The following is a 13,512-nucleotide window of genomic DNA, read 5'->3' as shown; positions in this document are numbered from 1 at the left end:
AGTAGTTCCTGTACATCTGTGTCTGGAAGTGTTGCTTCCACTGTTAAAAACACACAGCAGGGTCTGCAACATTCTCTTTTGATGTTCTCTTACTGGGAGAATCCACATTGGGCTCCTGTTCTCTAAAAAAACTGAAGGGGGATGTTCAGTTGCTCTGGACATCAAGCTGCAGGTTGAGGAGGGGCTTGCGGAGTCATAAAACCTATTTTCCAAGAGTAACCAAAAAGGATGGAGATGGGTCGGTTCCTCTACTTGGTGTTTGATCCACCCAGATGCATTTTTTCATCAGAGGTATTTCAAACAGTGGAATTTAAGCAATTTAAGAAAGAGCAAACGAAGTCACTATTGTCCAGCGGTTTCCTTCTTTCACTGTTCCAGGTACCAGACTATGCCAAATGCAGAGACCAAAGTTATGGTTTAGACACTACAGCATTTGCAAGAGTTGGCCTATTATTGGTTTTAATGATGATTACTGTGCCCCCCTGTGAATTACTTGTCTTCCAAATTTGCCCACTAGGGCCCTGAGTCCAAAGATCATTTTCTTCAGCATCTCTGCAGGGGACTGAGGCACCTCTTTGGCATTCAGTGAACGGTGGTGGGCGGGGAGAGAGCGGGAGCAAACAAGGCTGCTCCGTACTGTTACCTTCATCCCATCTTCAGGCACTTACTGAGATCCCCCAGACTCTTTTCCCAGAAAACCAAGACCTGAGAGAGTCTCATGGCAAAGGCTACTCTCTTCTTCCCAGCAAGGAGCTGGTCCACAGTGGCTCAAGGGGGCACTGACCCACTTTTTTCTGCCGAGACCGGTGCCCCAGCACCTGGTGAGAGGAGGGAGGGAGTCTCACACCACTGAATTCCCTGTGTTGTCCACGGAGGCGGGTGGGCTCAGCACCCCTGAAGGCAGCCATCTCCCTCCGCGGGCTGTATGGGAGGGTTGGGGGTGGTTGTATTTACCATGCAGGTGCTAGAAAGCAGGAGGTGAGAGGCTCTTCCCTCCCCTCCCTCTGTCACCCAGCTCTTGAGGTTCCAGGGCTCTCAGAGAGGATGGGGGCTGATGGAAACATACTGTTAGGTGCTGTTGGGTTATGGGGTCAGTGTGAGTGGCAGATTATCATTATTATTATTAGGTTCAAACTACTTTTTTCACAGTGTTTCTGATGCTGGCAGATTAATAGTATATTGTACTAAAGCATGAGTGCCATATAATTTTCTTAACCATATTTTCCAATACCATGCCTCTAGGATTTTGGCAGCAAATGTCGCTTTGTTACTTCAGTCCTTCATGCTCCCCAGACACACAGACACACGTGTGTAACAGCCATACTAATGAGATCCTTGTAAATACTAATTTTGGGGTGTGGGGTGGTAGTTGGTTTTCCATTCCTAATGGAGATAAGTGCAAAGCAACTGTTGCTTGCAGCTAGAGATAATCTTCTTTTACCTGCTGTATGCCAGCATGCACTGGAAGCAGCTGGAGAGAAGTTTCTAAGAAAAACATTTGTCACCAGCAAACATGACTCTTTCTGCCTTGTTTGAGGTACTTCACGTTTCTGCATAATTTAAACTTCCATTGCAGTAAAAGCCTGTGGCTATGTTTGCAAGAGCAAACATGTCACCTGGGTGTGGATCAGAACTAGCAAGGCCAGAGGGGCCTCTCCACCATCCAGGCTGACGTCTCACCTAGCACAGATCTTGGCGTTACTCTCTCCACTTCAGACCTGCGTAACCCTGCCCGTGGCTGCAAGTCTAGTAGGTGGATGTCAGAGCCACTTGGAAATCCTATCATGGGCAATCATTTTGATTAGCAGGTTGAATATTAGGCATCCTTCGCAGAAGGCAGGGTGGGTAGTTTAATATGTGAAACAAAAGCAAATGGACTCTGAATTTGGAAGTCCTTTCAGAAAAGCAGGAATAGATTTTTAGTTATTTTGAGAGCCACTAAGCGTAATTCATTTTTTATTATGTGGTGGTCTATCAGCAGGCCTACATGTATGTATGTTTGAAAAGTTATTAGAGAAGTTAATTTAATGGAGAAAACTGAGGTATTAAGATAACATGAGCCAGAGGCTTCAATATTTCAGGATGTAGACATTTTCTCTCTCTGCAATTCACACCAGCAAGGATCATCTCATAACAAGTCACTTCGGCATTAGTTAATACTATGTGGCTTAGCTATAAAAAAAATCAAAACTCCTGATGGCTTTCTTTTGCTTTTAAACATTTAATTCATCTTTAACCCAGGGGACTCAGATTTGCCTTTAAATCAAAGATAGTATGTAGATGTGAAATTATGTCTAGTGGGTCTTTATCAGCATACTGATGGGATAAGTTTTCATTGTTTTTGCTCACAGGAAATTGGACTGGATAAAAAAAAATCAGGTGATGGTAAGTGGTGATAGCAGTGTGTTCGTGTATGACCCTCTTCACCCCTGAGAGTGCCTAGGTTCAGACTATCTACTACAGGCATCTAACTGCAGGATTTTTGACGGCACTTGGCCTTGCCTGACCAGGTCAGAGCACTTGAGCTGCATATCCATAAATAATCACTGGAAAGAAGCAAAGTGATTAGGACATATTTGGGTGGAGCCCAAATATGACAGCCAGAGGACAGTATTTACCGAACAGCCTAGTAACACCAGCACTTGTGTGAGAGGTGAGGGGTGGCATGCTGGGCTCTCGTCAGCCTGGAGGGATTTAAATCTGCAGTCCTCCCCCTTCCCCAAAGATGCCTCAATGCAGACAGGAGCACAAGTTTAGAGAGTGGAGAAGGAGAAAAATAGCCTGAAGGTGTGGCTCTGTGCTCAAGTTATTCCCGTGGGAAGGTGGAGACTGCGTCCTGTCCTGAGGGGTTTGCCTGCCCTTAGCAGGCTGAATCCTTCCTGGAGACTTTGCCTTCATGACATGACTAATCTTGTACCATGTCAAAAATGACACAGCCATGTGCCAGAAAGCACAAATTCAATCAGTGCTCATTAGAAAGTTGCTGTGCAAGTTTAAATCTGTTCCAGCATTGTAGAAGGGGCAATTTTGTTCTGAGAAACAGGATCAGGTATTGTGTGGCCCCCACAGCCAGCATAAATTTTAAAGCCAGGAAACTGTTTAGTTCAATAGAAATAGAAGCAAGCTCATAGCTAATCCAGGTCATCTTTTTTCCTCCTGGCAACTGAAAGTTGGCAGATACAATAGTAATGATGGTAGACCAAGTTCTGGAGTATTTACAGGCTGGTATGCGTCTTGTGTGAGACCCATTTGCACATCTTACCTTGAAACAAGTACAGAGAGTGAATTTGCTCATGCTGCCCAAAGGGAAACTCCTTTTTGGTACAGTTTGGCAAAGGGGACATTGAGAAGTGATTGCATGTATGTACATGCATCAAGAGCAATTCTCTGTACTTCCTTTAGCAAAAAGGATCATTGTTTTTTGGGGCTAGCAAGGATGGAAAGCAATGTGGCCTCTTGCAGCCTTCAGCACTTGCAGATGTTCTTAATAACTCCCCTGGCTCGCGAGTCTTTCTGACATGGAGCGCTAACAGCTTGCTCCTGTGGCTCCTGTGCACTCTTTCAATGATACCGTTGTCCCACAAAAGCAGCCTCTGAGTTGTTTCTTTTTGCTTGCCTCGCGTAGCCTCATTCACACTTCACAAAACCACTGGATAGCTCTGTTGGACAAATCTTGCCTTTCAAGAGGAGCAGCAAGGGCAAGAAAACCAGCTCAGTTTTAAGGCCTGAGCCTTATCAATTAAATGCGACAGCCTGTGATAGGGATGACTTGATTCAGTGACTCAGCTGGGTCCTTTCTGGACCCATGGTCCTAAGCTCAAGGAAAAACTTGGTCGTCAGAGCAAGATAGAGCATGAAGGGAGGTTAAAATGCACTGTGACGTGTTTTGTGGGCTCTCCTCTACCTTGCTTGCATTCCATTACTAACTTGTCCTCCACCGTTTTCATCTCATTTGCTAAATCATCTCTTGCCTGCGTCTCTTCATTCTTTACAGTTTGATGTTTATTAGGCCAATAATTACTCTCAATTCAGTGTTTATGAACTGCCCCTGGTATTTATAAACCTTGGTGGCAGCAGTTTGACAGTTGTTCTTAGATGTCCAAGAGAAAGTCAAAGCTGTTGACATAAGTAGGAGTCATGAATTCTGAATGTATAAAAATCCTGTACTGCAGTTTGCACACTGTAGTGAGTGGTGAGGAGGAGATATCTGTTAGGCTTTGGGCCAGTTGGTTATTCACATGGCTCATTTCTGGGAGGAGAATAGCTTTAAAGTCTGTGTTTCCCTGCAGCAGCTGTGGCCACGCTGATGAGAAAACAGGGCAGTTTACACCAGCTGGCTGTGGTGAAGCTCAGCCTCCTGGTAAGTCACCTCAGCTCCCCAACAACTTGGCCACCCAAGTCTGCAAGCTGAGAAGAGGTCACAAATGGAGAGGGAGACAAAAAATGATATGTGTGTGTGGGCTGACATTAAAAAATAAGTGAATAATCCCTAGATCATTCTCTAATTTAATTATCATCTTTAGTTAGCTTCACTGCAAAAATGTAACATGAAATGTCCTTGAATTGCCAGCCTTTGAATTTGACCACTGACACATTTCCGTTCCTCGCCTTCTGTTCTCACCATGCTCACACATCGCAGCACCTTGTGATGTGCTCAGACGTGGATGTCCGGTGGGCAAACCATGCCCAGTGGGCCAAATCATCCCTACCTGAAAAAGCACGACCCCGTTGGCAACTTCGTTGCTGTGTTAGGAGTATACAGAGTAGGATTTACCTCACTGAGCAGAAACAAAAAGAAGATATTTGAGAGTTCTCATCCTAGTACATTTCTCTGGTAACCTAAAAATGCCACCAAATATAATTGGAGTCTCAATAATGTTTTTAAGAGCTGGCAATCTGCAATAAAACGACATGTTTTATGGGGGACAAAAGTACTTAAGATTTTTCACATACATTTATACTGTCTCCTTGTATGTAGGTGTATTCACACTTAAGTGATCAAAATTGGTGTATAACTCTAAAACAGACTAAATTATGTAACAACTGTTGTGATTTCAAGTTAGGCTTAGGTTTAAACATTAAGAAAGTTTCTGAGCTAGCTACTTAAAACTTTTGCTGTAGTGCAAGTCAGATTAAGCCACAGTTAATACAAAGTATCACATACATAGGTTTCTGTTACAATTTTATTTACAAACATTAACTTTCGAAAAGCATCACATGTAGCAACATTTAAGTATTGGTCAGATACAAACATAAATTCTTTTAATGAGGTTCACTTTAAGAAAAACTGAAGAAATGTTGAAATAAGCAATAATTCTCATACTTAAAGTTGCTTTTAAGAAGGAACATTAGGGAACAAGGCGGAAATAGCACTTATTTCGATGTAGCTTTCTGGGGCTAAATCAGCTGACTAGATGGTTCAGTTGCTTCTAAATCAAATACTAGGTTATCCCTAACGCTCAGGTATGCTTTGAATACCATCATGTGTAAGTCATGATTTTAAGAAGCACGGTCAGGATGGTTCTCATTCCATCTAAAACAGTTTAATGTTTTGAACAATTTCTAAGATGCTGTACATTTGTCTTATGCAGGTCGTTGTTCATTGTCAACAGTCTGTGCTTTTGACAAGCAAAGAAGAAATAATAAGCAGTCCAGATGTAGCCAGTATTACTAAGGCACCTAAACTGTGCTCATAGAAGTCATACTGTGCATCTGTAGATGCACTGTGCTTCAGAAGGGGTTGTTGCATCAGCTTACTGAACATATTTTAATAGTATTTTCTTTATGAAGTTCTCTAACATAATAAAAAATGCAGCTGAAGGGTAGTTATAATCACTCACTGTTCTTTTACTCAGAGATGGTTCACAGCTAAGACATAAATTAAAATTTAAGACCAACTTTCCCTCGAGTCATTACTCATTTGGGGAGTGCTTTCTTTTCAAGAGCCCAGCTATCCATCAGTGCTTCTGTTATGGCTGCACAGCTCCTTGGGTATCTACAGCCCTCCCATTTTTCAGTGTAACTCAGTCCCTTTTCTAGAGTCAGTGAATAGGGTAACACAAGAAACATGGTAAAATGGGAAATCTAACTGTGACTCTTGGAGCTTCTCTCTAGCTGTAGGCCCACTGGACTGTTCATGATCTTTAAAGGGAACCTGTGATACCTGTTGTCCAGAGCTGTGGTTAGCCAGAGTTGAGTAAGAATGACAGCTACCTTCTTGAAAAGCATGTTGCAAGACCTGAAAGTGTTCTATCTGATACTGCAGTACAGTGAGAGTACAAGCTAACAAACTGCAATTTAGCTCTTTAAATAAATGATCTTGGATTCCCCTATTTCACCTGACCAAACAAAATAAACATGTTTGCAAACAAATCTCTCTGCCTGCCTTACCCCTTCCCGCGCCTCCCTTGCAGAGTCAGGCATCTCTCCAGTTTTGCACTCCAGCTGCTTTCAATGTCTCTCAGCACTTACTAATCCTACATGGTATTTCATGAGTGAGGAGGAATGCCTCTTTGTCTACTTCACCTCTGAAGTTTGTCTCTGGGTCTGTCCCATGACAGAAGCAACCCCACATTTCCTCTCGGGACTATCCCAGGTCACACTTGTGCCCCACAGTCACCCACCCCCCATGCTCATCTCTTGGTTTCCTCCCCCTGCCCATATGCAGGTTGTGCTTTCTTCCCTTTGAAGGGCAGCAGCCAGGATAAAAGGGAAGTCAAGTAGCCTACCTTTCTACACTCTTCTTTCCCATCTCTTTTTAGCACAAAATGTAACTCTGGTGGGTTGATCTTGACTGACTGACAGATGCCCACCCAGCCGCTCTCGTACTCCCCTTCCTCAAGGGAACAGGGAGAAAATAAGGTGGAAGAGCTCATGGGTTGAGATAAAGACAGGGAGATCACTTACCAATTGTCATCACAGGCAAAACAGACTGAAAGTGAGGAAAATTAATTTAATTTATTGCTAATTAAAAGCAGATTAGGATGGTGAGAACCACCCCCAGCCCCCAACCTCCTTTTCTCAGGCTCAATTTCACTCCTTCATTCCTCTACCTCCCCCTCTCAGAGCACTGCAGGGCAATGGGGGCTGTGGTCAGTCCATAACAGCTCCTCTCTGCCGCTCCTTCCTCCTCACACTGTTCCCCTCCTTCAGCGTGGGTCCCCCACGGGTGGCAGTTCCCATCACGAGAGCCTGCTCCAGTGCGGTCTCCTCGGTGAGCTGCAGGGGAACCTCTGCTCCACCATGGAGCACCTCCTCCCCTTCCTTCTCCCCTCACCCTGGGGTCTGCAGGGATGTTCCTCACGCTTTCTTCCTTGCTCTGAACTGTGTGGCACTTTTTTGCCCTTTCTTAAATACGTTTTCCCCCGGGATGCCCCCACCCCGGCGGAGGGGCCGAGCCGTGCCCTGCGGTGGGTGGGTTGGAGCTGGAACCAGCTGTGTCCCCTCCCCGCACAGGGGCTGCCCCACAGCCCCCACCATGCCTGCACCTGGGCACCTGCACCACTGCCGTACAGTATGGATACTGTAAGCTGTGGATGGATAAAACAGTCCTGCAATTCCTGATCTTCATATATTTGTAAGACCTGAGACTATGTGACTTTTCAGAAAAATCTGACCGACATGAGACACCTGAAAGTTAGTTGCCTGTATGAAGTTACATACAGTGGCTTTGCCATGTGTAATGTGGAGGGAAAGCTCCTTGAGAGCTTGACACTGTTGTTGAACTGAGTCAGAAATCGGGACAACTCGTTTTTTTCAGATGCCTAAATTTTAGTTGACTGGAGTGACATCGGTCCCAACCTGGTATCTCATGATGAACACTCAGAATCAAAGATTGCTCCTGAAATTTAGCTGTAAAACTTGCTCTCGAGTGCTCTGTGTTGTACAAAGCAGATGTACCTCTTTTTCTTCACTTTCTGAAGATGAGTGGAGTAAGTAACTTGAGGGTAAACCGAGTTTTTGATGAATATTGTATGTGCAGTTTTATTTCAGGTCCGCCGAAGGCGTCGGTGTAGCCTGCGTGTGTTCACACGCCTGCATGCCGCTAGAAATGCTTGCACCCAGCTGTAGCACTGCTAGGTGACTTTGCCCATCCATCACTTGATTTGGGAAGCTCAGCACAAGCGGTGCCATCCGGCCTGAGCAAGCGGATGTGTTGTGCGCCCTGATGTTGTTCTGGGACGAGATTAATTTCAGCACGCTCATATTAATCCATTATATGTCTCTTTCCAGCACAAATGGACCCCCGAGGCCTATCTCCCAGACAAATTAAAAGTGACAGTGATGATGACGACCTGCCAAATGTGACCTTAGATAGCGTTAATGAAACTGGATCTACAGCGCTCTCCATAGCCAGAGCAGTACAAGAGTAAGTATCACATTCCCAGAGCGAGATGAGTGTTGCTGAGGAGTCCTCGGGCCGATGGAGGCACTGGCCCTCGGCGGCACCGCAGGGGTGTCCCCCCCCAGCTGCGGGTCGGCATACTTGCCAGCATCTCTTCTGTGTGGCTTTGTTCCCTTCAGGGAGAGATGTCTGTATCTCTCATCTCTCTCAGATAATCTTTTCCTTTCTTTCTCTCTGCCCTCATTATTAGCTGAAGTCTCAAATTGAAATTGTTTCTTCCCCTTTATTTACTTGCAAAGCTTGCAGTGTTTTTATGTCCTCTGTAAAGGGAGACCAGGTTAGATTTTCACTCAAAAAACATAAAATTTTTTATTGACTGAAAGCAGCATCAAGACGTTCATTCTAGTTGCTGTCAAATAGGAACTACGTATGTTTTTTTCTGAAGGACAGTGTCACTGAAAGACAATTAGTGAGGGGCTTTGAACAGTTTTTCCATTGCTGTTATTTTTCTGTGTACCTTCACTCACTGGACAGACAAATATGTTCTTAATTTAACGTCTGTATTGCTTGTTTGAAAAAAAACCCAAAACAGTTTATCATGAACATTAGCAATTCTGTAGATGCATGAGCTTGCTCAGTGACTGTAGCAGCTGGAAGGGAACCAACTGTGAGGTAAATAAGTATTAATATCCCCATTTTATAGGTGAGGAAAATGAGGTTATGCATAAAGGTCACCCTGTAGGTCTGGAGCAGAGCTGGAAATAGGACTAGAGCCTCCAGGCACTGAAGCCTGTGCTAGACCCACAAAACACATTACTTTATCTGAGAGGTTCAAAATATGAGCATTCTGGGCATTATTAAGTAGTAAGGGATATAATAACAGGCCATTACACATTGTTATGTAATTTATTACAGATGGATTTTAGATGTCTTAATGTGATATCTAATTATATTTGGCTTTGTTTTCCTGGCCATCAGTAGCCAAAAGCGCTGATGTTTCTACATCATGTTTGAGGAGGAAGTACTTTTTTTGCATTTTCACCAGACATCTGCTAATTTGTCTTGTAGTCAAGCACAGTAACTGTGACTCTCAAACCTATATTCCCCTTAAGCAGAGAGGGAGGTCTCTGTGGACAACACAGGGCATTGGTTCTAGCTGTAATTGGCATGCTCCCCTTCCGACAATGAAAAATGAAGGGAAGATTTCTTCACCAGTGACATTATTGCTCGATAGACAGGCCTTACAAGTATTTTGAATTTGCTAGTTACAACACTAGGCCCTGAAGTGCTAAGTATTTTTTTCTCTGTTTATAGCACACATAATAAGCCAGAAAAATAAAACAACTCATCGTGATTTTGCACTGAATAGTTCTGTCTAATTAATTAAAAGAGGAAGCATGGGGATCTAGCAAATATTTCTCATGTATGACTGGCAGGCAGATACTGTTCTCTGTGTTTGATATTGCTTGAACACTTAGAGAATTGGTCAAACCATGAAAAGCTTTTTTAGCTCTTCCATAATACATTCCACAGTTTGTGAAGGTAAACGTGTTGAATATTACTTGGCTGGCTCTGGAGCTTAAGAATTAAATTAAGAAATTTAATAATATAACATCAACTCATCCTTGTTACAGGTTTTATTTAAACAGTAATCTGTTAGTTTATTTCAAAAGCCCCATTAGGAAAATCTAATTTGACTGTGATCTGCAATTTGTCGTCGTCTTTATTTCATTCTCAGTCACAGATACCACACACATGCAGCTGCTGAGCTGAAAAGAGATGTTAGCAAATTATACTGACTTCACTCAATCCATTTCTTTCTCAGGCAGGCTCTGTTGTGAATTTAGGCACATAACAGGTACCTTAATAATTAGACATCTAGCAAAGCTAAAAATGAAAGTAAAAGCCCACATTCTACATACCCTTATTGCAGAGAGGAAAGTGCCTTTGAAGTCTTCCAAAGGGAGATCCTGTGTGCTCTATTTCAGCATCTAAACTTAGCAGACAGGAATTTCCTCTGAGGACATGGAAAGGCACCTACTGTTCTGCTGAATAACTGGGCAGCGTAGGGGCACGCACAGAAGGACTGCTTCAGTAGGCATTAAAGTGTAGGTATAAGCTAAGTGCCTAAATGAGGCAGACTGGACCCCAGAGTCTAGAAGACTGTCCCACAGAGTGTGTTCTTTCTTAAGTGAGCTTGTAAGCTCTTTCATGTGAATAGTTATACAGTTAACAACAAAAAATAACTTCTTGCATATGCTGTCTGGGAAGTACAGTACAGCACCCCCAAAGGGATGGCAGCATCTATTCCTCCAGTACCAGATTGCTGTTTTGCAATCCTGTCTTTGTTAAAGAAAATACCAAGCCTAGATTATAGATGTTTTGTGGCAGGTGCAAGACAACAGTTGACCTTTTCCTGTTTGGTTTTCAAACATGTTTTAAATTATCCTGCATAAGGATTCTAAATATATATATATATATATGTATGTATGTATGTATGTATGTATGTATATATAATTGTCTATTGCCACCTATTCTCCAGGAACAAAGGGATTTCAAATACCCTGTGGTGGGTGTTTCCTTTGGATTGGTCCTGTGCAGCCCTTCACACAATGTGTGGGGCTGTGGGTGATTGCCTTGATGAGGCTCCTGACTTTCCCTGTGTGTTGTCTGTGGGGTTCAGGATTTGTCTTGCCTAGTGTCATGGTTTCAGCTGGGATAGAGTTAGTTTTCTTCCTAGTAGCTGGTACAGTGCTGTGTTTTGGATTTAGTGTGAGAATAATGTTGGTAACACACTGATGTTTTAGTTGTTCCTAAGTAGTGCTTATCCTAAGTATTTTTCAGTTTCTCATGCTCTGCCAGCAAGCAGGGGTACAAGAAGCTGGGAGGGAGCGTGGCCAGTACAGCTGACCCGAACTAGCCAAACTGTACCACAGAAGATCATGCTCAGTGTATAAACTGGGGAGAGTTGGCTGGGAGGGGCGGATCGCTGCTCAGTCATCGGTCAGCGGGTGGTGAGCAATTGCCTTGTGCATCACCTGTCCTTTCTTGGGTTTTGTCTATCTTTTTGTTATATTCCTTTTCATCATCAGTATTATAATTACTATTGTCATTATTATTTTATCATTACTGTTGTTATTATTGTATTTTAGTTTAGTTTAGTTATTAAACTGTTCTTATCTCAACCCACGACTCTTACTTTTTTTTTCAATTCTCCTTTCCATTCCACTGGGAGAGAGGAGGAGTGAGCAGGTGGCTGTGTGGTGTTTAGTTGCTAGCTGGGGTTAAACCACAACATCTAGTTAGACATCTGCAATGTAGGTATCTCCATCTGAGCTAGTTATCTCTCCTCCCTGCATACAGCCCAGATAGCAGTTGGCGTGTCCAGGCGGTAATTCTTTTGCTGTCTAATTTAGGGAGAGACTCGAGCCCATGAGTGCCCGTTCCTCTCCACTGACTGCAGGCAGTGCAGACAGCTGCCTGGGACACACGTGTCAGCACTGCAGATCTCTGGTGTGAGGTGAGGGTACAGAAATCCATGGTGCCTGACTGGGGAGTCAGTGTGCCAGAATCTGGGAGTGACAGGATGATACTGAGTGTTCCAGCATCTTCCCTTGGATCTAAATCTGTCAGGTGGGGTTAGCAATGCCAAGGTTTTAACCACAAACTGAAGGAAATCAACTAGGCAGTATTTGGGGAGGAACTGTTATTTTAATGCAGACATTTTTAAGCTTGTTGTCTTGGAAATTACTCTTACGTAGCTGGGTCACAGGACAGTTTGGAATGTCTATACGAAAGCTTTGATTTTCATGTCCTCTGAAACTGGAAGGCATCTGCTTGTGTTGCTGCTTTGTTTCAGGTCCAGTATAGTCTTAGAAGAAAAAAATTCTTACCAGTAAAAATTGTGACAATCACACACTAGAAGCTACATGTTTGGCATTAGTTCTTATTTACTTAAATAGAATGTAATTTGCTTGCATATTTGTAAAATAACTAAGTACAACTACTTTTTCTCAGGGAAATTGCTTTCTTGCTGCTCGCTTTATATCAGCTGAGCTTCCAGACCTCCCAGTAGTTCTTTTGGAATGACTTCATAGTCCTTCTTCAGTTCAGCAAACCCAATCAATAATGTAAAATTATACATAAACAAAGTCATTATTTCAGGCACGGTACTTTGGTGAAATTTCTTTATGTGACAGTGCTGCTTTATGTCAGTGGCTATGCCTTACCATAATATGGACTAAAAATAATTTATTAATCTCAGATAATATGCTCTGGCTGATAATAAATGTTGCAGCAATATGTAGATTTCAGTGGGCTTTGCATTGTAAGCAGCATTTCATCCTTTTTGTAGCGTGTTTTACAAACTCATTTTGGCATGTAGCTCCCTAACAAAGAGTCGATTTGCCTTTATGTGCCTGACACCACTGATGCTTATTACACAGCAAGAACAGCATCATATATTCAGGGTCAAATCTCAGATACAATCTAGAAATCTTGATGAAGCCAAGGGAAGAGAAGGCATTAGTCAAGCCCTAGAAGACCAGTGAAACTTTTTAGGGGCCCCTCTCAGAGGCAACATGCTGTTCCCTCAGCCTGGCAGCCCTCATGCAGTGGGGCTCAGGAGCCATCTCCCTGGTACATAGTAATGCAAACCTGGAGCAGGGCATTCATCTCCTTTCCCTGCACACTTGCACAGTAAATACGTTATTTTACAACATGCAGCTCTCTGTCCCTGAACACATACAACATAAGGTCTCCTACTGGCAGATGCTGAGGGCAGAAGTGGGAGAGGCAGAGGGTGACTTTTAGCATGAACTTTGATCAGTGTATTGGTAAAAATGCAAAGATCCAGAAATTCCTCCTTCTCTCTCTAGATTTTTCCCTCCTTGGGGTTTGTAGGCAGAGGGGAACCCTGTGGTTCCCTGTGTATGTAAACTGATGATGCTTGAGGTAGGATCTTATTTTTCTGGACTAATGGAGAGGCAGAAAATTCAGAGAGGAAATCCTGAATCCTTGTAGTTATAGCTGCAGTTTATTCATAGAAATGTGATTTGTCATTTGGATGTAATTGTGGTGACCTTTAGCATGAACTCTTCTTTGCACTGAGCTGAGTGCCACTGAGTGCTTGTATAAAAATGAGATTAGGGGCTTTGACCATACCCCCC

General features: G+C 43.3%; 1 protein-coding gene across 7 annotated transcripts in view; it reads left to right on the top strand.

The window, feature by feature from the left end:
- Nucleotides 1-13,512, top strand: part of KLF12 (Kruppel like factor 12) — a 247,158-nt gene that overhangs the window by 158,670 nt on the left and 74,976 nt on the right. For all 7 annotated transcript variants that reach the window (XM_042805795.1, XM_042805794.1, XM_042805799.1 and 4 more), the window contains exon 5: nucleotides 8,233-8,368. In XM_042805795.1, coding sequence (XP_042661729.1) covers nucleotides 8,233-8,368 — 136 coding nt within the window. The remainder of the gene's footprint in view (nucleotides 1-8,232; nucleotides 8,369-13,512) is intronic.

This window comes from Tyto alba, unplaced genomic scaffold (genome assembly GCF_018691265.1).
Source record: "Tyto alba isolate M040663 unplaced genomic scaffold, T.alba_DEE_v4.0 Super-Scaffold_45, whole genome shotgun sequence".
Taxonomy (NCBI): domain Eukaryota; kingdom Metazoa; phylum Chordata; class Aves; order Strigiformes; family Tytonidae; genus Tyto; species Tyto alba.
Note: the sequence above shows the minus strand (reverse complement) of the source record. Positions and strands in the feature narration are given on the sequence as shown.